At 35.7% G+C, this 24954-nt stretch overlaps 1 protein-coding gene across 1 annotated transcript in view; it reads right to left on the bottom strand.

Annotated features, from left to right (window-relative positions):
- Positions 1-1795: 1795 nt before the first annotated feature.
- The window catches only part of LOC121443108 (heat shock factor protein 3-like), a 46501-nt gene continuing 23342 nt past the window's right edge, over positions 1796-24954 (bottom strand). Inside the window, exons 3-12 of the mRNA XM_041644788.1 lie at positions 23583-23707; positions 15226-15350; positions 10462-10537; positions 9968-10029; positions 8172-8256; positions 7840-7970; positions 6412-6627; positions 5205-5298; positions 2800-2860; positions 1796-2097 (exon numbers count right to left, since the gene is read on the bottom strand). Of these exons, the coding sequence (XP_041500722.1) occupies positions 1796-2097; positions 2800-2860; positions 5205-5298; positions 6412-6627; positions 7840-7970; positions 8172-8256; positions 9968-10029; positions 10462-10537; positions 15226-15350; positions 23583-23707 (1277 nt within the window). The remainder of the gene's footprint in view (positions 2098-2799; positions 2861-5204; positions 5299-6411; positions 6628-7839; positions 7971-8171; positions 8257-9967; positions 10030-10461; positions 10538-15225; positions 15351-23582; positions 23708-24954) is intronic.

The raw sequence follows: 24954 nt of genomic DNA, 5'->3' as shown, positions 1-24954 counted from the left end.
GGACTTATTCCAAACGGAGACGGTATGAAAAGTCATTTGAAGCCTACTATATCACATACAGCCAAAACAAATCAACTGCAGGAATTGCAGAGTATCCAATATGTAAACTGCAGGGAGAGAGAAAATATTAGAGGTTAAAGAATTAAACAGAGATGGGGTCCCAAGGATTGCGAGGGAGAGGAGTAGTGAGTGGCTAAACCAATACAAAGGGATGCATGAAAAAGCCTTATGGAAGTTCATTCATTTGTACGTTAATTCCAAAATCCCATAAAAAATGGAGTTAGAACGGATATACTGTGCATGGTGGGGGGTGGTGATAATGTCGCTCCCAGAAGATATGAATTATTAAGTCAAAATCACAGTGCCAAGCATAGTTTTCCTTCCTATGAGTTATAGGTTTCTTTGAAGTGAAAAGAAATAGCACAGGCATAAATTTATGCATGTGTGTGACACGTTTTCCTAACTACACATACATGCATCCTAGAAGTTTCAATCCTTTTGTCACAGGTCCTGGTTTACAGCAAAGAATATGATACCACGAAAAGTATGCTCAGCTCTTTATTGACTTATACAAGACAGCAACAGTTCAGCCAGGGCTACATGAGATCTGGACTGTCCTTGACACTTTTCAAAACTAAACAAACCATTTTATTTAAAACACGCGCACACACACGTTTTAAAATTAGACACTGAAAGCAATGAGCTATTTCCTCTTCCTTTTAAAGCTGACTCCATTGTTGTGAGTTTTAACAGATGGAACAGAGCATTAGGAAAGTGCCATAGACCGAAGCCTTTAAAAACATGATGTTTTAGCATTCACGTTACTAACAGAAAACCTAAAATACGCTCCTCAGTGCTTCTTCAATGAAACATAACCCTATAGTCTAAGTGCTATGGCACTCATTGCTTAGGCATATATGGATGTTAATGTTAATGTTGAAAAAATTTGTATGAAAACTGCTCCAGGCTTATGTAAAACCACACTATTTTTGAAACACTATATTCTATTAAGTAATTACTTAGGAGTCAAAGAATACTGATAAAACTGAAGATGCATTTGGAAATGAGAGACAGAAATAGTTGAAAAATTATTGACTGAGTTTTTTAATTTCTAATAAGTCATTTGCTTTCGGGTTCCCTTATGCTTTAAGTAAAAACTTTGCTAAAGTCTGATTTTTGGAGTTCTTCTCCAAAGTTTTAGGTGAGAATCAATGTGTTGACTTTGATTCTCTATGCAGATGGTCATTAGACAGAAAAATACAATTCTGCTGAAATTTCAACATTCTTTAGGAGTCAAAAGTTGTGTAAGACTGTAATAAAGTGGAATAGCTATAGAATAGATTAACCTATAAAATCAAGGACTTACATTAGCCATACCATTCTCATTAGCTCAAACATTTGCTTTTATACATGAGATTTGTTCCAGTAAATATTGGAATGACTGTTTATTCCAAGCAAAGGTTAGCTACATAAATTTGCTAATTGGAAAAATGCAATAACACTATTACAAGTAAGATATTAGAATATTATTGACTTAAAAGTAAAAACTAACATTTTGTTATTTTAAAATTTGGATATATTCCTTATCTTTTTGTGGTTTGAATTTCATCCTAGTTGTCAAAGCTTGTCTTCATACTGGGAGGTTGCAATTTTAACATATTTTTAAGTTACAGAAGATCCACGATGAAGATAGATATACCAGCCAACATCTGTGGAATATTTATTTCCCAGCAGGAAGCAAGATTCATTGAAATTCAAAACAAATTATAATAGAAGATTAAGCTTAATATGCTCTTCAAAAAATATTAGTAACAGGATTGAGAAAGAAAAATGGGAATACATTGGATTCCCCACCGGCTTCCATAGACAACTGGGGAACAACATTTTCAATGGTGTTTGCAGTATCTTCTTGTGTAGTGGAAATATTGAAGGATATATAGTCATGATCACATAAAGCTGTTAAGACATTAGGTGGGTTCTTCAGGTTATCCAAAAGGAGGTCACCAGAATCTTGAAGATCTTCTCCAAAATTACATATTGATGTCCCATCTAATAGTAAAAGCTGGGAGTTTTCCACACCTTGTTCCACATGTTTGTCTGTGGAAAGACAGTGCCTTGTTACATGTGACACAGGAGGAGAAGATTTAAAACAAAGCATAATGCACACGTTTTACACTATTCTGTGCTTCGTGGAAGACTTTCAGTCTTATCCCTCTACTCTGCTCGGCTACACTCAGAACTGGTTATATTAGTCAAGACAAAGATACTATTTTCTTAAAAGTTACTATCAGTCTTTCCTACTATACCTGTAGACTATCAGATATTTTTTAAAGTAATTCTGTATGGGAAAAGAGGTCTAGTTACATTTAAGTATGTGTTTGGAATTAAGGACAGAAATTTGGTGAACTACACTACCCATAAAATAGAAAACTAATTGTGAATGACCAGGCTTAGTAAACAGCAAAGGAATTCTTTTCTAGAAAAGACCTTGTAGAAACTTTCAATTTCACGTGAGGCACACAAAATTATACTGTGTCTTTTTAATGTTTGCCCATGGGTTTTGTCTTAAAGTCAGTTACATATTAATATACTCTCCCTGAAGTTTATAAAGTCAATATCAGAGATTTTTTCACATAATCTTATTTAAAATAACTTATGAACAAAGAAAAGCAGTTTACACAAGCATAGACTAGGACTTCAGAATATTAAATGGCTTGCAGAATGTCATATGGATGGTCAGTTGTCAGACTGGGTCTAGGACATACATTTACTGATGGTTCTACAAATATTCTTTTGTACCTTTTTCCATATTGGCTTCAAGCAGACTTCCTTTTCCTTCGTTATCCATGAGACTTAGACTCTGTATACAAAGAGAAAACACTAGAGTCCTTATCAACACGCCATTTTTTTAGTGATAAAGTTAAATAACTGAGGTAAAACCTTTCCCTCGAGGCTGTGACTGTATAACATGTTTTGCAAATGTGAGATTATAGTTTCAATTCTCTGCGCCCAAAGAAGCTTTTTTCTTGAGAGATTAACAAAGGTAAGAAAAGTACATTTCCATTTATCTTGTTTTCTAAAAGTATAGCTTTCTTTTCTAATTGCTTTTTAGACAGAGGAAAAAAAAACCAATTCTAGAGCCAACTATTCCATGTAAGTCTATTTTACATTTAACTTGAACTAGTATCTACTAATATTTATTGGACAAGTGAGAAGCAAACACAGTACACACTGTTTTCCAACATGCATGTTTGACTAGTAGTAATGAGACGCACCAAATATGCCTACTACACCTGACAAAGGGAAACAATACTTCTTTCAAGTCATTCCTGTCTGAACAATATAACAAGAATGAATTACAGCAAGATCTAGCCCCATTACTCATTAATGGTAAAAGAATAATGGTTGCAACTATACAGTTTCCGTAATTGGAAAAATCATTCTGAGAGAATAGGGTTTTAGTTTTGTCTTAAAACAGCAACAGCAATAAGATCTTACTAAGCTATGACAAGGACCTGTAAATATTCTTTTAAAGACAGTTGCCTAGGAAGAATTGTGTTTTCTTACTATTTGAAGGCAAGCGAGGAAGATGTTCAAAAATTTATTTTATTATTTTACACATTTTAATTAATATATAATTATACCACTTACCTCCCTCTAGTCCCTCCAAGCTTCCACCCCTGTAACTCCTTCCATGCACCCAATCTCACTTAGCAAGGTAGATTTTTGCTTGTTTGTTTTGAGATATGGTTTCTCTATGTAATACTGCCTGTCCAGGAAATCACTCTGTAGACCAGTCTGGCCTTGAACTCAAAGACTGGCCTCTACCTTATAAGCGCTCAGATTAGAGGTGTGCACCACCACACCTGACTTAAGATAATTTTCAACAACTGGCTTTCCTATTTCTTTGTATTTCTCTTTTAATTTCTAGTAGTAACTATACTCATTTCACCACCCAATTAATTCCACTCAAAATTCAGGATTTTTATGATAAAATCTGGGTGATAATTATAATAGTAACAGTAGTAATTTAGTATTCAGATATTTAATCATGTCAGAGACTAAAATGCAGAATTTCCCTCTGTGAAACATTTTACCTATAATTATAAAGTTATGGCATAAGAGAACGGGGGTGGCATTCAATAGAAATATTTTCAAAATTGGTAAAAAGATGGATGATGAAGTAATACTAGTGGTAAGTCAGTCTTACTAACTCAATCCTGCCCCTCAACATTGCTGACATGTCTCTCAATAACTCAACTTTGTCATAAAAAATAATTGGGACAATATATGTAACTTGAAAGATTCTGTTAAGCAAAATAACCTAATCCCAGAAAACCAAATGCCACATGATCTTTCTCTTATGTAGATCTTTACTCTGTTAAATATATGTATCATAATAGAAGTAAATATTGGTAAAAGTCAAGAAACTAGAAAGGGGCCCACTAGGATGGAAAAAAGTGGCTTTAAGGAATCAGTATGGTGAAGACAACAGAACAATCTAGAAGAGGGATACTAGGGGTAAATGGGGTACAGCAATAAAAAGAGATAGAGAGAAATAAAAAGGAATAGAGACAGACATGGGTCTTACATTGGTGTCTACCATGTTATCCACATCAAGTAAATTTTCAGGTTTGTTTGTCATCAGAACAGGAAACGCATCACAGGATGGCTGAAAGAAACGAAATCCTCTTAATGTAATGACATATTATAAATAAACATGTAAACATAATGTTTATGTTATAAACATCTAAACATAAAGTTTATTTATTATAAATAAACATCTAAAATAATATTTATTTATTATAAATAAATATTTGGCTATCATGGAAAATGGAGATTTTGTACAGCAATGAGAAATACTGTGAAAAGAAGGGAAATTTTGAATACATAAAACCACTATAAATAAAACAACATAATTTCATACCATGGGATACTTCAATGCTTAATATTTTAAGTTATGAGAGAAAGGAAAAGATCATGTAAAGACAAATAGTGATGTTGCTATAAGGAAGGGAGATATAATGATTTGAGAAAAACCAGGAAAATATGAGATATATTAAATTAGAAAAGCCAAGTTAAAAGCACAAGCAGTCCTGAGTCCCAGGCCTGATCTTCTCAGTTCTAATTTTCACATGCCATTCTGCTTTTTGAACAATCAATATAAATGCAAGAAAGTCACAAATCTGAGTTGATAAGCTTACCTCACTGAAATTATCAAAGTCAAAGTCCACTGTCTTCTCAGATAATAATGAATCTAGCATGTCCTCTTCCGCATGATGCATATGCGCTTCATCACTTTGAGAAACACAGCGAGAGGGAGCAAAGGTGGAGGCAAACCATGATATTCTTAGTTCAAAGAAACAATCTTAGAGAAATCCAGCAGACAATAAATTGAAAAGATTATGCTGGGTTCTCAACTAAGAAACCATAAACCAATATTGCATTTTTCAGTTAATAGCTTTTCTGAGAAATATTTGCATTTCCATAAATTATTATTATCAATATTGCTACTCAACTTGACTTTAAGAGGCTATTAAATTCTTGTAGGCCAATATCATAGGAAGTCTTTGATTTTCCCTATATCTTTCTTAATCTAGTAGATCTTGGACTCAGCTCTGATGGCCAAGTCCATTAATGTTAAAACAACTTATAATAATCATCCCAATCAACACTGTTATTGTCACAGTTAGTTATGGTTCTGGTGAGACTCAGCGCCCTAAAAGATAATTTTCTTGTCTAGAGTTGTTACTTTATGCACATGTCTAAGAGTCTCCACTGAAGTTTGGGATCAAACTGAGGAAGCTCTTTTGGGGTGTGTATGTCAAGAGGATATTTATATAACAGGTATACCAAGGACTAAATGTGACCTCTGTGCCTCTGAGATTGGTCAATAAATGAGAAGCAGTAATGAGGCAGCATAATAGAAACATAAGATGATAACACATGCAAATAGACAATCAGAAGCACTGCTGAGGAAGGTGAAACAGGCAGACATTCTCAGGACAGAGATGTGCTGACAATGGTGCCTTTGGGGCTCCAATTTCGTAGTATTTTTGCTGGAGCATGCACAACCTTCAAGTTTCAGGAAATGAAGCCATTTCTCCTTTTTTTCTTATAGTTCTGTTTCAAGGAGGAAGTTTCATTGAAATTTAAGAGCTAATATTGGGTACAGAATTGAGTATTTTACAATAACAATGTTGGGTGTTCGTTTTCACTCCAGAAGAGAAACACTAAATGCACTATCAGAGTGTATTTGTAATATATGAGAAGCAATGATAATGTCAGGAATTGAGGTACCTCAGGGAAATGTTTCTTTAATCACATCTTGCTTCTCTCAGCATACTATTAAACACTTTTTCAAAACCATGTAAATGTACATCTAGATTAAAGATGGAAGACACTGAATACCTGTTAATTATATTGTTACACTGAGTGTCTGATGTATCCTCCATCAAAACTGAATCCTGAGAAGAAAGCACTGATTCCAAATTAATATCCTCAGGTTCCTGTTCAAAGGACTCGTCAATTATTTTTTCTTGTGAAAACGGTATGGTCAAATCGAATTGAAGGGTCAGTGAATCCTCATTCACAAGTATAACAGGAACTGGCACGTTAGGGTCTTTTCTGAAAGACAGTGCAGAAAAATATTAACTCAACATGATTCAAGAGTTCAAATCACATGAGCTATAATCTATCTATTTATATTGCATAAGTAGATTTTCAACACTCAGATCAAAGAATTTATATAGTGCAAATATGCTCTCCTTTAATTTCATTTATAAAACGTATGAGACAATGCTCAAACATACTGACAGTTCAAGTGGTTATTTGGCAATAAAAAATAACTAAACTAGTAATCCTAAATGAAGCAGAAATGAACCTTGGAAACATGCTAAGAGAAATAAACCAAACACAAAAGATTACTTGTGATGGATGGTGGTGGCCCATGCCTTTAATTCCAGTACTCAGGAGGCAGAGACAGGCAGATCTCTGTGAGTTTAAGGCCAGCCTAGTCTACAGAGCGAGTTCCAGGACAGCCTCTAAAGCTATAGGAAATCCTGTCTTGAAAAACCAAAAAATTACTTGTGCAATATTATTGATATGAAGCATTTCTATTTAAATTTTTAGCATGTATACAGACTCTAAAAACAATTCAGTGGGTATTGGTGTATGCATGTGTGTGCATTCCTGCTTTCCTGTGCATATGAATGTGGTGGGTAGATGTCAGTAGAGAATGCCTTTATCTGTCTCTGCCTTGATTTTTGGGGACAGAGTCTCTCCATTCAACATGGACCTCACTATTTAGACTGTAATGGCTGGTCAGCGGGTCTGCAAGACCTAGCCATTTCTGTCCTTCAATACTAGGGTTATCGAATTTTGTCACTATGTTCAGCTTTTACATGGGTGCTAAGACTTGCACAGCAAGCACTTTACCCACTGAACCATCTCCCTAGTTCCTAAAAACCTTAACTTTGTTGCCCCCCTTTTAAAAATGTGCTAGCTACATTTATTACACTTGTAATATGTTCTGAATTATTTTTTGTAGTGCTGAGTCACTCAACCTAGGAAATTCCATGTGTCAAGGATTACTTTACCAATGAGCTGTATCTTAACCCTTTTAACTTATATTTTATAAATATTTGTCTATGTATCTATATCCTGTTGTGACTGTGCTGTTTTGAAGTAATAGTATTTTTGTTGTTTTCAAAGAGGAATAAGCATTTAAATGGATTCAACTACTACTATATAGTAAATATATACAAATGAATGAAGTATTGCAAATTTATCACCAGTATAATGTTTCATTGCCAATATATTGCCTACTAATTTGCTTACCCATCATCTTCATTTGGCTGGTCTACAGATGAAGTTAAGTTTTTGGATTCTTTCCACATTGGTAAGACTCTGTCAAGAAGACTTTTATATTTGTCATCAATAAATTCATAACCATCTTTTAATATCTCCATCTAAATAGAAAGATTAGAGAAAATGAGAGTTGGATATGCTCCTTTTATACATCTAGTATTTCTTGGATCATAATTGATGGAATTCCCATTGAAACTATTTAACAATTATATAAAAAAATAACAGGAACTAGAATTAGAAAATGTACTAATAAATGTTTGTTTCAACCCATCCACCGCCACCATTTTACTTCAGCATCTTACAGCTTCTTTCTTCTTGTCATCTGGAATATGAAAGTACTGATGATCCCATTCAGAATCTGAAACTCCAGATATGGATGATAGTAACCTGCAATGAGACCCACAAGCTTACTGTCTTAAGCTATATTAATGTTGCAATGGTCAGCCAACTTTAGTCCCCCTTTGACACAGTGATTCCTGTTAGAAATTAGTGCTAGAGGTTTTAGACCAAAGGTAAAGGGCACTGCACATTTAAGAGGGAGGTCATTTGGAATTATATCCCTGTATGTTAGACATTTTTCAAAAAGGTTTAAATCTTTTAGTACATCATGCAATGTAAAATTAAAGCAAAGAGTAAAAGCTCCTTGAATTATACCTGATTCTAGAGCTGGGGAAGACAAAAGACAGATAGAGCCTGGGACATTTTACTATGTTCAAAGTAAATATTAACTGTAACAATGTCAGGATATATTTATTAATGGATCTATTTTAGTAAAGATTAAAATATTTCGGATAAATTATTAATATATGATTATATACTGAAATTAACGAATATAATCAGGAAAAAGAAAATATTCATTCTCAAATAGAATGCAAACTAAACATGAAGAATTATGTAACCACAAAACAATCACAGTGCACCATAATAGCAATAGTACTATAGATTCAATTAGAAACCTTCAAGTAGAGACTTCGGCACCACTCTCAGCCATTCAGTGAGGCGAGAGTGCAAGCTGAGACCTCCGTCCTTGTGGCAGAGCTTCACTCAGCCCTCACTTTTCCTTATTTAATTGATATTCAGGGCAATACAACATGCCAGCTTGGTCCTCCAACTCATGTCTTGTGTTCCTTCCACGCACTCATTGCTTTGTACACTTGCCTACTTCTTTTGCCTCTCCTAAAGACCATAGCCTAGCTTGGTTTGCATGGTCTGAAGGGCTCAACCTCCTGGGAAATGAGACTGTTACCCTTTACTCGAGTGCATATTTTTATTTTTTTACTTCGTCTCTAACCAAAACTCCCATACCCTTCCTTTTTCGTTCTTTTTCTTCTATTATTTCCCTTTCTGTACACTTTCCACTCTTCTTTGTCCTGACTAGCAACCTAATGCTAACACTAGTCCCAGTGATGTCGTGCTTGTTTTCCTTTCTACTCATATTCGCAATACCATAACTATTACTTTACACAGTGCTGTAAGTATTCATTTGTTTCCTAAAACAATTGGCTTTTAAGGAGAAACGACTGAGTGTTTTGTAGTCAACAGGTATTCTAATTTCGTAGTGGCTGTTGGTGTTTTGAATATGAATTGCTCCCATGGACACATACGGTTTGAACGCTCAGCCCATAGGAAGTGGCACTACTAGGAGGTGTGGCCTTGTTGGAGGACATGTGTCACTGTGGAGGCAGGCTTTGAGGTCTTATCTGCTCAAGGTACATACAGTGTGGCAAACAGTTTTTCCTTCTGCTGCCCGCGAATCAAGATGTAAAACTCGCAGCTCCTTTTCTGGCACCAAGTCTGCCTGCAAATTGCCATGTCCCACCATAATGATAATGGACTAAGTATTTGAAATTATAAGCTAGCCCCAATTAAATGGTTTTCCTTTACAAGTGTTGTTCGTGGTCAGGGTGTCGCCTCACAGTAATAAAACCCTAACTAAGACAGTGGGTTTACTGCTGAATAATGAATGATACGGTTTGTTTTTCTTAGCAGGTATTTTTTCCCTCTGGCGGCAATACTCTATCCATACACTATGGCTTGTTTAGAACTAAGCAAGAGAATAAAGGAGCCTTTGGAGAACATTTGGAGTTAGCCAACTGACCTTTTCCTCTTTCTTAGGACTGTATGATTTCCATTCATCAAATCCAAGATAAAATGGAGTACCTGAAAATAACAGACTATTTTAATCCTGACACCGTTCTCAACATTTCGGGAAATCAGCAACAACACAGGAAGGTTGTGAGAGATCCTCTAATGTACCGCCAAAACTTGGCATACTCATTTGGTTTTCACAGGACTTTATATTGTAAATAGTTTGTATTTATGCACGCAGTGCCACAAAATAACAGTAATTCCCAGAAAATAAAAACAAAGACTCCATGGGCTGGAGAGGTGGCTCAGTGGTTAAGAGCACTGACTGCTCTTCCAGAGGTCCTGAGTTCAATTGCCAGCAACCACACGGTGGCTCACAACCATCCGTAATGTGATCTGGTGTTGCCTTTTGGCCTTCAGGCATACATGCAGACAGAATACAGTATACATAATAAATAAATAAAGATTTAAAAAAGACTCCAAAAAAAAAAACCCAACTTATACCTGTGTTAACAGCTGCTGTTGCTCACAGTACTTCTTTTTTAGGTTTGTAATTTCCAGATGTAAGTTTGAATAGTCCCTGGAACATAAATAGATGACTTAAATGAAGAAAGATATTAGTGTTCCTTAAAAACTTGAAAATATTCAAAAATATAATGAATTATCTGAACTAAGAGTATCCCTTATGCTCTTCACAAAATCATATCTGTATTGTCCTAGTGGAATATTACTGCCTTTTAGTTTAAAGTCACCACCTTTACTAGTTCAGTATGTCGCGCAGATTTAGAGCAATGAGTTTTTAGCGGTGGTGGTAATAACTTGGAGCATCGCACATTCTAGGAAATACTTCTACTACTAAGTTGCATCTCCAACCCCATACATTTATATTTTTTAAGACTCAGATTAACTTGATATTTTGGACTTCAGTGATGAATGGAATGGCAGATGTCATACTTAGCTTTCTCACAGTACTACCTTAATGCTTTTCTAGACTTAAGCAAAGGAAGAAATAAATTCCTTATTAATTAACTTCAACCGCTTGAAGAGAAAAAGATTCTACGGAAGTATATGAGTACAAATAAATCTTCAGGTTAGGAGTTTTACACCAAACTATCACATTTAAGACATTTAAATAATACAAGAGACACATGCTACAGATTGCATTTATAATGCTGAATTAGTTTTTATATGCAATTTTTCATTGAGTTTTGTGTTTTAAGAATAAACAGCAATATAGCAAAATTTCAATAAGTTGAAAGTGCTTGCAGCTATGCTCCCTCTGGTACTTTTCAATTATTAGAGAGGAACTGCTTGAAATGCACAATATTTGAACATGTCTAATTATCTGTTGATCTTTGACATTTTGACTGGGAAAAGCCTAGTCTATCTGGGAGCCTGCTGTGAGATTTTTGTCTTTTAGTAACATCAGAGGCTACTCCCATAAAGTCTCACCAACATGACTGCTCAAATAATGTCAGCATTATACAGACTAAATAGGGTATATATCGGAATATATGTATATGCATATAACATATGCATGTAATAACAATTAATAAAAAAGAGTGAGGATGGATATATGGGAGTGTTTGGAGAAAGTAAAGGGAAAGGAGACATATAATTAAATTACAATTTTAAGAATAAAAAATGGCAACACTAGTAAGAGGAGCAGATAAATGGGTCCAGTGATGGCTTTTTAGAATTAGTTATTTTTTCTTTTATTCAGCGTATAGATTCTTACATCTTCAGTTTTTATTGTGGGCACCTAAATTCTTCAAGAAATTACTTCTAAATATGATATGAAATATAGAACTTCACATGGGAAAATATCACAAATATTTGCTTAGAAACAACTTCATAAGGCTACTTTTTCACTATTTAGGAGTAGTGTTTTGACTTGTTTGCATATAAACCAGGCAGAACTAACTGGAACATTATCACCCATATGATATATCCATATGCAATGGTTAGCATTCAACAACAGACTGACATCTAAAATTAACACGGACTGGCCCATGTTCAATTTCAATGAAAATCTTGGTTTCTTTTCAATGTTGATGAAAAATGCTTCTATCGACTCCATTCCTACTTTCCTTTTTCTGTTTCTGTATATGAAAAGCTTAATTTGTTAAGTCAAAAAAAATCATGAAATTTAAGGTTCATTTGCATGTTACGGTAAAATGTTCAAAAAAATCTATTTTAATTTGAATACTGAAAAAAGGAAATATAGGTAGGATTAGCATAATAAAAATGGCAATCTTGTCAAAAGCAATATACATATGTAATGCAATCCCCATCAAAATCCCAACAAAATTCTTCACAGACCTCGAAAGTACAATACTCAACTTCATATGAAAAAACAGAGTCCAGGATATCCAAAAAATAAGCACAATAAAGGAACTGCCAGAGGCATCACCATCCCTGACTTCCAGCACTACTATAGAGCTATAGCAATAAAAGCAGCTTAAAAACAGGCATGTGGATCAATGGAATCTAAATGAAGACCCAGACATAAATCCACATACCTATGGATGCCTGATTTTTGACAAGGAAGCCAAAACTGGACAATGGAAAAAAAAGAAAGCATCTTCAACAAATGTTGCTGGCATAACTGAATGTCTACACGTAGAAGATTGCAAAGAGATTCATATCTATCACCATGCTCAAAATCCAAAGCCAAGTGTATCAAATAACTCAATATAAATCCAGTTACACTGAACCTGATAGAAGAGAAAGTGGGAAGTAGTCTTGACTGAATTGTCACAGGAGACCACTTCCTAAATACAACATCAGCACCACAGACACTGAGAAAAACAACCAATAAACAGGACCTCTTAAAACTGAAAAGCTTCTGTAAGGCAAAGAAAATGGTAAATAAAATGAAACAAAAATGGTAAATAAAACAGAATGGGAAAAGATCTTCACCAACCCAACATCTGACGGAGAGTTGATCTCTAATACATATAAGGAACTAAAGAGACTAGACATCAAAATACCAAATAATCCAATTTAAAAATGGGGTGCAAATCTAAACAGAGAATTCTCAATAGAAGAAAGATATTTAAGGAATTGCTCAACATCCTTAGCCATCAGGGAAATACAAATAAAAATGACTCTGAGATATCATATTACACCTATCAGAATGGCTAAGATTAAAAAAAAACACTGAGGACAGCATATGTTGGAGAGGGTGTGGAGTTAGGGGAACACTCCTCCACTCTCGTGGGAGTTCAAACTTGTCAGCTACTTTGGAAATCAGTATGGTGATTTCTCAGAAAACTGGGAATCAATCTACCTCACGATCCAGAATTACCAGTCTTGGGCATATACCCAAAGGACACTCAATCATACACAGGGACACCTGTTCAACTATGTTCATAGCTGCATTATTCATAATAGCCAGAACCCGGAAATTATCCAAAGAATGGATAAAGAAAATACAATACATTTACACAATGGAGTATTATTCAGCTGTAAAAAGCAATGACATCATGAAATTGGTAGGCAAATGGGTGGAACTGGAAAAAAAAATCATCCTGAGCAAGGTAACACAGACTCAGAAACAAAACCCAAGTATTTACTTACTCATAAGTGGATATTTGATGTAAAGCAAAAGATAACCAGGATACAATCCATAGCACCAGAGAAACTTAGTAACAAGGAAGACCCTAAGAAGGACACATGGATTTCCCTGGGAAGGTAGATGAGATCTCCTAAGTAAACTGGGGTGGGAGGTAGAGAGAAGGGAACTGGGGAAGAGAACATGAGAGATCAGGATGGTCGAACTGGAGGAGTGACAGAGTAGGAGCAATGAAAGAGATATCTTGTTAGAAGGTGCCATTATGGGGTTAGGGAGAAGCCTCATGTTAGAGTAATTCCCGGGAATCCACAAGGATGACCGTAGCTAAGACTCCTAGGAATAGTGGAGAGGGTGCCAGAACTGGCCTTCCCCTATAATCAGATTGGTGACTCCCCTAATTGTCATCATAGTGCCTTCATCCAGTAACTGATGGAACCAAATGCAGAGATCCACAGCCAAACACCAGGTTGAGTTCTGGGAGTCCAGTCGAAAAAGAGGGAGGAGGGATTATATGATCAAGGGTGGTCAAGATCAAGCAGGACAAGTCCACAGAGATTACAGTACACTGGAGCTCACAGGAACTCACAAATTCTCTACCTGTAGCTAGGGAGCCTGCATGGGACTGAACTAGGCCCTCCACAAGTGAGTGACAATTGTGTAGCTTGATCTGTTTGAGGGGCTCCTGGAAATCGGACTAGGCTCTATCTCTGATGCATGAACTGATTCTTTGGAAACCATTACCTATGGTGGGATGCCTTGTTCATACTTGATACAGGGGAAGGGGCTTGGTCCTTCCTCAACTTCCTCTCCATGGGAAGCCTTACTCTTTCTGAGGAGTGGATGGGGTGGTTTGGGTGGATATGGGGGAGAAACGGTGGAGGAGAGGGAGGGGGAACTGTAGTTGGTAAGTAAAATGAATTAAAAAAATTTAAAATAAAAAATAAATAAAAAAGAAAATTAGGCCTTAAAGTACAAAAACTTGATTCACTAGAAATCCCAATATGGAAAAGAAAAATAAATATCTTCAGTAAAAACTGAATATTAATGAATATTTGCTAAAACATGTCCACATATATCTCCTGTACGATAATGAATTACAGTATTTCCTCAAATGTATTATTGTGTAAATATCTAGCTAGTTAAAATTTGCCTTATAATATCACTGCCTGGGTAAAAGTCTTACTGTTAGAGATATTTCATGCTGTTAGAGATATTTCATGGTGTCTTATGGACTCTGATTCCTTATAAAACACTGAAGAAGATTATAAAGAATTTATTTGGTAGGCCAAACTAAGGGGGAAAGACTGAAGGAAGAATCAGTAAATGTACAGGGCATGCACATCAGAGTACTTTAATACACAATTTATACATTTAGCAACCTTGTATCATTTTCTTTCTCAGTTAAAATGGAAATTTCTATATACCGTAGTACTCACATTTCTGTTGTCTTCTACCCTGGGAATTTTCCTTCTGACTTGTACAGAGGTATTCTAGGCAATCACAGTTATAGTTGAGCTACCAGCTCATCAATAGCAATTCCAGAATTAAATACTTTGATTTAGTGTTGTGTTTTAACTTAAAAGACATCACACTAAAAAGTTCCATATAAAATAAGAGTGGAGTTTCCCAACTTGGAAGTAATCAAACTTAAAACCCTGGAACCAGGCCCTAGAAAACAGATTAACACCCACTGTTTCATTTGTGAATATCTGGCATCCATGTCGCTCTGCATGTTTCTAAGCTCTTGCATTTCAGTCAGAACTTTCTGAAATTCATCACAGTAGAGGTTGGCATCGTCAATTTTTATTGTTGGCCCCTAAAGTGGGAACAGTACAGTCAGGCTGGTTAAAAATTTGGCAAACTATTAGCTATCCATTATGAGCACTAAAGACAGAGAGAGAGAAAAAAACATGACTAATGGAAAAAATTACATCCGCTTCTGCAAATGTACCTTGATTATAGTGCTACACTATACATGCTTCATGTTATAGTTACTGCATACGTTATTATGCTTTCACGAACTTGGATGCTCCTGGAGGTTAGGAAACTAGAGAGGGGCCTTATCAGTCCATAATACTGGCTGCTCTTCTGGATTATTCTGTAACTTAAGTCTCAGGGGATATGACACCCTCTTCTGGTTTCTGCGAGAACTACATGCTCATAGTAGTAGACATTGAGGCAAAATACCCACACATATAAAAGTTAAATAAGAAATGAAAATATTTAATTTTTGACTATACATCTCCCTGATCTCAAGAACAATACCTTACACATAGAATACTTTCAATAAACCCAGAATATACATAAATATATATACACACAAACATGTACTTGTATGTATTATATAATACACACATTACATACACAGACATCTATAACACCTTAACTCTGAGGGTTAGGAAGGGATCATAAGTTTGAGGCTGAACATGCCTCAGCCACCGCCACCAAAAAAAAAAAAAAGAAAACTCTATTTAAGTATGGCAGAATTTCTATTCCTAACAAAATGATAATACCTTACAAAGACAGAAAAAATACAATTTATTAAGTACTGTAACATAACCAAATACGGTATATATCATTATCTGTGACTTCAACAATATATTATATTCTGTCATACATATATCTCAATTTTTTTAGAGTTGAACTCTGAACTTTCCCCTCCTTTTCCTGTTGTGAGTGATTATGAAAATAATATGTGATTAGTTTTATTGTGTAAATAATATACAATGTGGTCAGCTCTAAGAAATAATCCATAGCAGACTATAGATCCATTTTGGCCTGTTGAATTGTGAGCATATTAAATTATGTTTTTTAATGAAATGAAACACCATACTATGGTTATACAACGTAATACATAATAATGCCTATAATAATGTGAAAATTAATTTTGCAGGTGGTGCTTGGAACAGCTTTAATGATTTGACTGTGTATTATTTCCAAAGGTTTAAGTGCATTATCACCAGAGTTAATAGAACTTTTAAAGTTTCATTCATTCACAATCTCACAGTATGGACATAATAAAAGCTTATTAAAACTTTTTAATGCAAATGAGAGAAGCAATACAAGATAAAAAATTTAAGAGAATAAAACATTATCAATTATTCTAAATTAAAGCTTTATATCACACCAGCACTACAAATAGGAACTAGAGGCTCCTGGTCCCTCAAAGTAAAACTTCAAAACTGTCAATAAAAACTTCTACCTCGTTTTAGCTGCTGGAAATGTGTCAGAAGAATAAGTTGATCTGTGAAACCCTGTTGTATAATTAACAGACTGGAGAGAAACTGGATACTTAAACATAAAACGATGGCCATGAGAAACAGTATGTAGTAAACTGAAAATTAGTAGTATAGATATATTTTTATCAGGATTAACTGCCATCAGACATACTCTATCCAGTAACTGATGGAAGCAGAGGCAGAGATTCACAGACGAGCACTGCACTGAGCTCTGAGAGTCTTCTGGAAGAAAGGGAGGAGGGATTGTAGGAGCCAGGGGCATCAGGATTGGGGAACCCACAGAGAATGCTGATCTGAGAGCTCAGGGAAGCTCAAGGACGTTAAACTAACAGGGATCCTGCATGCTACAGACCTAGGCCCTCTGCAGGTGTGTGACCATCCTGTAGCTTGGTCTCTTGGGCTTCTAACAGTGAGAATAGGAGCTCTCCTTGGCCCTTAGCTGGCTCTTGGCAACCTGTTCCCATACTGGATTACCTTGCCCTGCCTCAGGCCTGTCCCAGCTTGATGTGCCATGCTTTGTGCAAGCTCATGGGAGGTCTGCACCTTTCTGAAAGGAGATGGAGGAACAGAGGATGGGGAGGGCGTAGATGGGACATGAGGAGGGAAGGGAAACTAACTGATACAAAAAAACCCCGAAAAAATGTTATTTAAATAAAATTAAAAAGAAAAAAAGAAGAGGGAGCAATTATAATACCAACAAGCCAGTTCTCTCTTGATTCTGTGAAGAAAAACAAATTGCCTACCACCTGGATAGCTCATAAACTAGGCATCTCCTCTTTAGACAGTCTGTATCCTCTCTATGATATTCACCAAACTAATGGAATAAAAGCTACCAAACCACTGCTGCAAAAATTCTGTCTTTTTTCAATCATAAAAATGAAAATAAAAAGATGGTATCCCTCTTACATATTATCACTTTCAATAACTAATGAGATATGAGAATCATTGTTCCCCATGTGGAAGTTTTAATCTCAAATCAAACACTCTTCAGATCATATGTCTTAAAATTATTCTTAATTAGACCAAGAAGATTAAGTGTTCAGTAGAATCAGCAATGTCTGAACATAACTCCCTTTTCAATGGATTGAAAAATGACTCCACGAAGCATTGTTTTCCATTCTCTAGCTCCTAGAATAGAAACTGTCATTCTGAAATCACCATGACTAAATTGAGAGCAGTTCAATTCGGTATAAGAAAAACAAAATTTGATCTAGTTTCCTTTTAAATTAAAACTATTTTACATACCAGCCGCAGTCCCCCTCTTCTCCTTCTTTTCCCTCCTCCACCTTCTTTCTACCCATCCCCAATCCAGGCCTCAGAAGGGCTAAGAGCCTCCCGTGGAGAGCCAACAAAGCCTGGCACCTTGAGGCAGGACCAAGCTTCTTCTGACTGCATTAAGGCTGAGTAAGGCATTCCACCATAGGGAATGGGTTCCAAAAAGACAGCTCATGTGCCAGGGACAGATCCTGGTCAAATAGATGAAACCACACAACTGTCAATGACATGCAGAGGGCCTAGGTGGGTCCCATGTAGGTTACCTAGCTGTTGGTTTAAAGTCACTGAGCTCCCCCACTAGCTCTGGTCAGCTATCTCTGTGAGTTTCCCTATCACCATCTTGAACCCCTTTGCTCATATAATCCTCCTCCCTCTCTTCGATTGTACTTATGGAGCTCGGCCTGGTGCTTGCCTGTGGATCTCTGCATCTGCTTTCATCAGTTACTGGGTGAAGGTTCTGTGATGACAGTTAGGGTAGTCACCAATCTGATTCAGGAGAAGGCCAGTTCAGACACCCTCTTCATTATTGTTAGAAGTTTTAGCTGGGGTCATCCTTGTGGATTCCTGGGAGTTTCCCTGGCACCAGGTTTCTCCCTAACCCCATAATGGCCTCCTCTATCAAAATATCTCTTTCATTGCTCCCCCGCTCGTTCCCTTGCCCAACTTTATCAAGGTGTTTTTATTACTATAGCTCTATAGTAGAACTTGAAGTCTGGGATGGTGATCCTTTATTATATATTTATATATATTTATTTTATATTTATATTATGTTATATATATAATAGTATTGTTTTGGCTATTTTGTTTTTTTTTTCATATGAAGTATTGTACTTTTGAGGTCTGTGAAGAATTTTGCTGGGATTTTGATGGGCATTGCATTGAATCTGTAGATTGTTTTTGATAAGATTGCCATTTTTACTATGTTAATTCTACCTACCCAAAATCATGGGAGATCTTTCCATTTTCTGATATCTTCTTTGATTTCTTTCTTCAAAGACTTAAGGTACCTAAAGTCTTTCACTTGTTTGGTTAGAGTTACCCCAAGGTATTTTATATTATTTGTGGTTATTGTAAAGGACATTGTTTCCCTGATGTCTTTCTCAGCCGATTTATCATTTGTATATAGGAGAGCTACTGTTTTTTTTGTTTGTTTGTTTTGCTTTTAAGTTAACTTTTCATCTTGTCACATCACTGAAAATTTTTTATCAGTTGTAGGAATTCTCTGGTAGAATTTTTGGGGTCCCTTGAGTATACTATCATATTATCAGCAAATAATGAAAGTGTGACTTCTTTTCCAATTTGTATCCCCCGATCTCTTTTTCTTGTCTTTTTGCTCTAGCTAGAACTTCAAGCACTATATTGAATAGATATGGAGTGGACAGCCTTGTCTTATTGCTTATTTTAGTAGCCTCACTTTGAGATTCTCTCCATTTAATTTGATGTTGGCTGTCAGCTTGCTGTATATTGCCTTTATTATGTTTAGGTATGTTCCTTGTACCCCTGCTCTCTCCAATATCTTTACCATTAAGGGGTGTTGAATTTTGTCAAAGGCCTTTTCAGCATCTAATAAGATGACCATGTGTTTTTTTTTCTTTCAGTTTGTTTATACTGTGGATTACAATGATAGATTTTCATATGTTTAACCATCCCTGCATCTCTGGGATGAATACTACTTGATTGTGGTGGATGATTTTTCTGATGTGTGTTTGGATTTGGTTTGCCAGTATTTGAGTATTTTTGCATCAAGTTCATGAGGAAGATTGGTCTATAATTCTATTTTTAGTTGCACCTTTGTGTGATTTGGGTATCAGGGTAACTCTAGCCTTGTAAAAAGTTTTTGGCAATCTCCCTTCTGTTTCTATTGTGTGGAACAATCTGAGGAGTATTAGTATTAGTTCTTTGAAATTCTGGTAGAATTCTGCACTGAAACCATCTGGCTCTGGGTTTTTTGTTGTTGTTGTTGGGGAAGTTTTGATGACTGCTTCTATTTCCTTAAAAGTTATAGGTCTCTTTAAATTGTTTATCTGTCCTTGATTTAATTTTGTTATGTGGTACCAATCCAGAAAATTGTCCATTTTCTTTAAATTTTCCAATTCTGTAGAGTACAGGGTTTTGAAGTATGGCCCAATGATTTTCTGGACACACAGCGTGAATGGGTTTACAGGTCTGAGAAGAAGTAGTGGTGCTAAAAGCATATCAATGCCTTCAAATGGGACTGTGCAGCTCCAAGTGGTTAGTGGAGGGTTAGAAGCAGTCTCAGTTCAGAATAGCTGAAAGATGCTGTTTGGAAAAGACTCTGTGGACCTAGTGCCTTGACCACTGTGACTGTATGTGAACAGTACCTCCCAGGAAGCTCAGAGTGAATGACACATGCCTACGTGCTGAATTTGGTCTAAGAAAATTCTTCCAGATAATAAGGAAACCCCTTTGAGTCAGAAATAAGCAAGGCAGAATCTAATTTGGAGCCAAATGTTGCCATTGAATGGTATAGGCCCTAAGCTGCTCACCAGATAATGGAAGCAATCTTCCCCCTAGAGATGAGTCGATCATTAGTAACATGATACCTGAGAATTACTCAGAAATATGATCAGCATCTGAGTTTCCACCAGTCAAGCCCTCCTCACTGACAAGAATAGCCCGATCTCCAGGAAGAAAGCATAGAATCAAAAACAAGATGGCCAGTCTAAGTCAGATTTCTGGGAGCTAAGCAACAACAGGCTAGATAGAATGCATCCATCCTCTACATTCCACGTTTATCCTCATCCGTATTATCTCTCTCACGCCCCCTTCACTAGTCTTTCTTTTTACATTATTGTTTCCCAAAGAACATAGGCTCGCAAGGTTTGCATATGTCTCCTCCTTCAATTTACCTTTAATATGTTCCCCCTCCCCCTACTTCTTGTTCCTTTGTAGATATTTTCTTCTCCACTTTTTCTCAGTCAAATAACAAACACTACTGCTCTTACCCTGCATTCTTTCTGTTGCTGTAGCTGTTGCTATTTGTTGATTTTTCTTTCTACTCATATCAAAAGCAACTAATATACTTGTACACAAACTAATATCTGTGTTCCTTTAACTTCTAAATTGGTTACTGAATAAGAACAGATAACTTTTTATTGGGTTAATACCAGATAGTGATTCTTTTTTCCAGACAATATTGTAACTGCAGGGGAATACTATGGATCAAATCTGGTGTCCTCATTAGCTGTATTGCAGATGAAAACAATACGTCAACCCTATAACAACATAGCTTCACTTGTAAAGACCAGACAGTTCCCCTGAAATAATGAGGGCGATTTAAAATTAATGAGTTAGTTAATCATAATGAAATTTAAAAATAAATAAATTCAGTCAAGAGCTAAGCTCCAGATATACAAGACCCAATGGAAAGCCATAATTTGAAAAACCAAAAAAGCAATAGTAGTCCTCCAAAAATCACTAATTCTATAAAACTCATCTCCAGTAAGAATTAGTTACATGAAATTTTAGTTAGGTGACTCTAAAGCATGAAATTAAGAAAGATAAACCGAAGGAATTCTAAGAACTCACACAAAAATTCAAGGAGTAATAAATATAAAAATAATAAATATAAAAAGTAAATATTACGTATCAAAGAAGAATCCAAACATGGCAACATTGAAGCAAAACCAAACTGAAATATTGGAAAAATGCAAACAAAATGAAAATGTCTGTAGAATGATTCAAGGGCAGGATACAACACTTGTGCTTGAAGTTATAATGGAGGAATCAGAATATTTCAGAAAGGCCTCACATAAATTAACCTAAAAGTATGGCTCATACAGTCAGGATAATCATCATGCTATGATAATACCAAATCTAAGAATCATTGATATAAAAGAACAATAAATTTCCATTATGAAGGTACAGTTAATGGTTTGGGCACCAGAAAATTTCCCAGAGTTGTGAAAAGAGATGCCAACCTAGATATAGGAAGCATTTTGGACACAAACAGAAAATAAACATGAAAGAACTTCACTTCAACTAAACTACTAACTACAGAAACCAAAAACCTATTTTGAAAGCAACACAAGAGACATCACCTACAAAATCAGGCTTGTGAGGGTAACAGTGACAATGGGAAAAAAATCTAAAAAGCATGAGATGACATATTTTAAGTTCTGAAAAACAACTACCATCCCAAAATATTATATGCAGCAAAACTATGTGGAAAATTTTAAGGAAAACAGGCTGAAGGCATTCATGACCACGACACCAGATTTATGGAAGATACTTAAAGGAGTCCTTTGGAGTAAAAAGGAAAACATCCATAGGGCCACAGAAAAAATAAACTGTACTCCTGTAACAGTTAGGTAGAAGAATAAGCCCCAAACCAGAAAACAATAAAATATCAGGAATTAACATGCATCCTTCAACAATAACTCTGTTCATGGAAGGTATTAATTCCCTAGGCAAAAGACAAAGATTAAAAGATTAAATTAAAAGCAAGATTTATTGATTTGTTGCCTCCAAACAAATGACAGTTTTTAAGGTGAAAGGATTTTTTTTTTTACTAAGCAAAAGGAAGAGAAAAACAACTCTCTACCATTGGACTTATATAAAATACTTAAAACAGAAAATATAAAGAACAAAAAGAAGGCACAAAAAGCAGCAAGAGAAAAGCCACACATCACAGGTAAAGAAAAACCCATCAGAATAACAGCTGAGTTTTCAATGCAAACTTTGAAAGACAGAAAAGGTTAAAACAATGTAATCCTAGTTCTAAAAACACACAAAATCTATACTTCTTCTGTCTAGAAGAAACTCATTTTTGTTTTAATCCTGGGAACCACCTTACAGTGAAGGGATGGAAAAAAAGTTCTACAAACAAATGGGACCAGGAAGTAAACAGGCATTGCTATCTTAATATCTGATAAAATACTGTTAACTTATTTAAAAGCAATAATACTGTGCACACTATACATTAAAATAAAAATACTTATATAATTAAACATCATGTATTACTAAGAATATTGATCTGTGATCATGAGAGAATAAAGATGAAAAAATTACTTCTATAGTTTTTTTTAATGAAAATAGATCATAGTTTTCCAAAAACATCTTAAGACACTTAGAGATTTAAAAACAAGATGTATTGACAACCACTATTCTTACTGACATTTTCTTTCTGTATTTATTTTTGGTCCTGAACTTCTAGTATATAGACAAAGGTCACATGAATTTCCAACATACAAAGAAATCTTGCAAGTGAAAAACTGTGTAACCGTGCAATCTATCCTAGCCTCCTCTGCTTATTTTCTCAAATCTTATTTCAATATCTACACAGTAAAATAAAGACACAAGACAATAAAATAAAGCACAAAGAACAGTTTATCGCAGAAATTAGTGTTTGGGTAAATTAATTCCTAAAGGTCAATTTACAGCAACCCAAAATACACCTAGCAACCAGTTTCTGATTCCAGCAGCTTCATGCAAAGACTTAGAGAAATCATGAAATGTTTAGAGTAAGGACTGCATGCTACAAAAAAAGGATAAGAGAAAAATCCACTTCCTACCTTTCGCTTAATATTTTCAAGAAGATAGGCTCCTCCTTTTTTGAAGAGTGGATGCTGAAATTCCATAGAACCTTTCTTTCCCTCATTAGTCTTTTCACTCTGTGGTGAAACCTTTCGGAAACCGTCTAGTATAAAGGGCAAAAGTGAAAGTTAGACAATAATAATGAACGTCATACAAGAGATTCTAACAAGAAATCTAGAAGGATCAGAAGTAAGTAATATTTAAAATTTTTTGATGGTCATAAAAGATAACTGGTACACTCCAATAGCTTAATTTCAAACTTGGATGCTTCCGCTTCTTATTTTTCTTTATGTCGTGTGTGTGTGTGTGTGTGTGTGTGTGTGTGTGTGTGCGTGTGTTTGGACAAGCACCTGTGTTGATGTGGTCTCCTGTGCGCGAGAATATAGAGACCAGAGGTTGATGCCATGATTTCTTCTTCAATCCCCTTTCCACCTTATTTTTTGAGGTAGCATCTCTCATTGAACTTGGAATTTGCTATTCCGTCTAAACTGGCTGGCCAAGTGAGTTCCTTAGATCTGCCTATCTCTGTCCTTTACACCTCAGTGCCGGGATTTAAGATGTGCAATGTCCACTTGACTTTTACATTGGTTAAGGGAACCTGAATCCATTTCCTCACACTTGCACAAGGATTTTACCAACTGAGCTGTTTTCCAAGTCCCAGCATTTGAGATCTAAATTGCTTATGCACAACTTGGGAGCAACTTTAGAGTCAAAATAAATAAGGATGGGTCACACACACACACACACACACACACACACACACACACACACAATACTCAAGCCTCATTTTAACGAACAGGTTCCAATTTTTCCAGTCACTAACTAAATGTCAAGATACCAAAATATCTCATGTATTCCCAAGTGTGTGTGTGTGTGTGTGTGTGAGGGGGGGGATAACACTATGTGTTCTGGGTCTTATCTCCTTTTGCTACCATGTTAATCATTTGGAAAATACTGAAAAAGAAGACAGTATGAAAAAGGAAGGAAAACAGACATGTTGATCAATGGAATTGAATGGAAGATCTATACATAACTCCAGACACCCATAGACACCAGCTTTTTTTTAATAAAGAAGCCAAAAATAGGCACTGGACAAAAGACAGCACTTTCAATAGATGCTGCTGGTCAAGCTGATATCTTCATGTAGAAGAAGACAAATAGACCCATATCTATCACACTGCACAAAACTCAAGTCTAAGTGGATCAAAGACTTCAACATAAAACCAGACACTTTGAACCTGATAGAAAAGAAAATAGGGAGCAGCCTTGAAATTATTGGCACAGTAGACAACTTCCTGAACAGAACACTGATAGTGCAGGAACTAAGATCAAGAATTAATAAATGGGACC

The sequence above is a fragment of the Microtus oregoni genome, unplaced genomic scaffold (genome assembly GCF_018167655.1).
Source record: "Microtus oregoni isolate MIOR12 unplaced genomic scaffold, Mior012 000100F_ref0000014, whole genome shotgun sequence".
NCBI classification, from domain to species: Eukaryota; Metazoa; Chordata; class Mammalia; order Rodentia; family Cricetidae; genus Microtus; species Microtus oregoni.
This window is presented reverse-complemented; position numbering and strand designations above follow the sequence as displayed.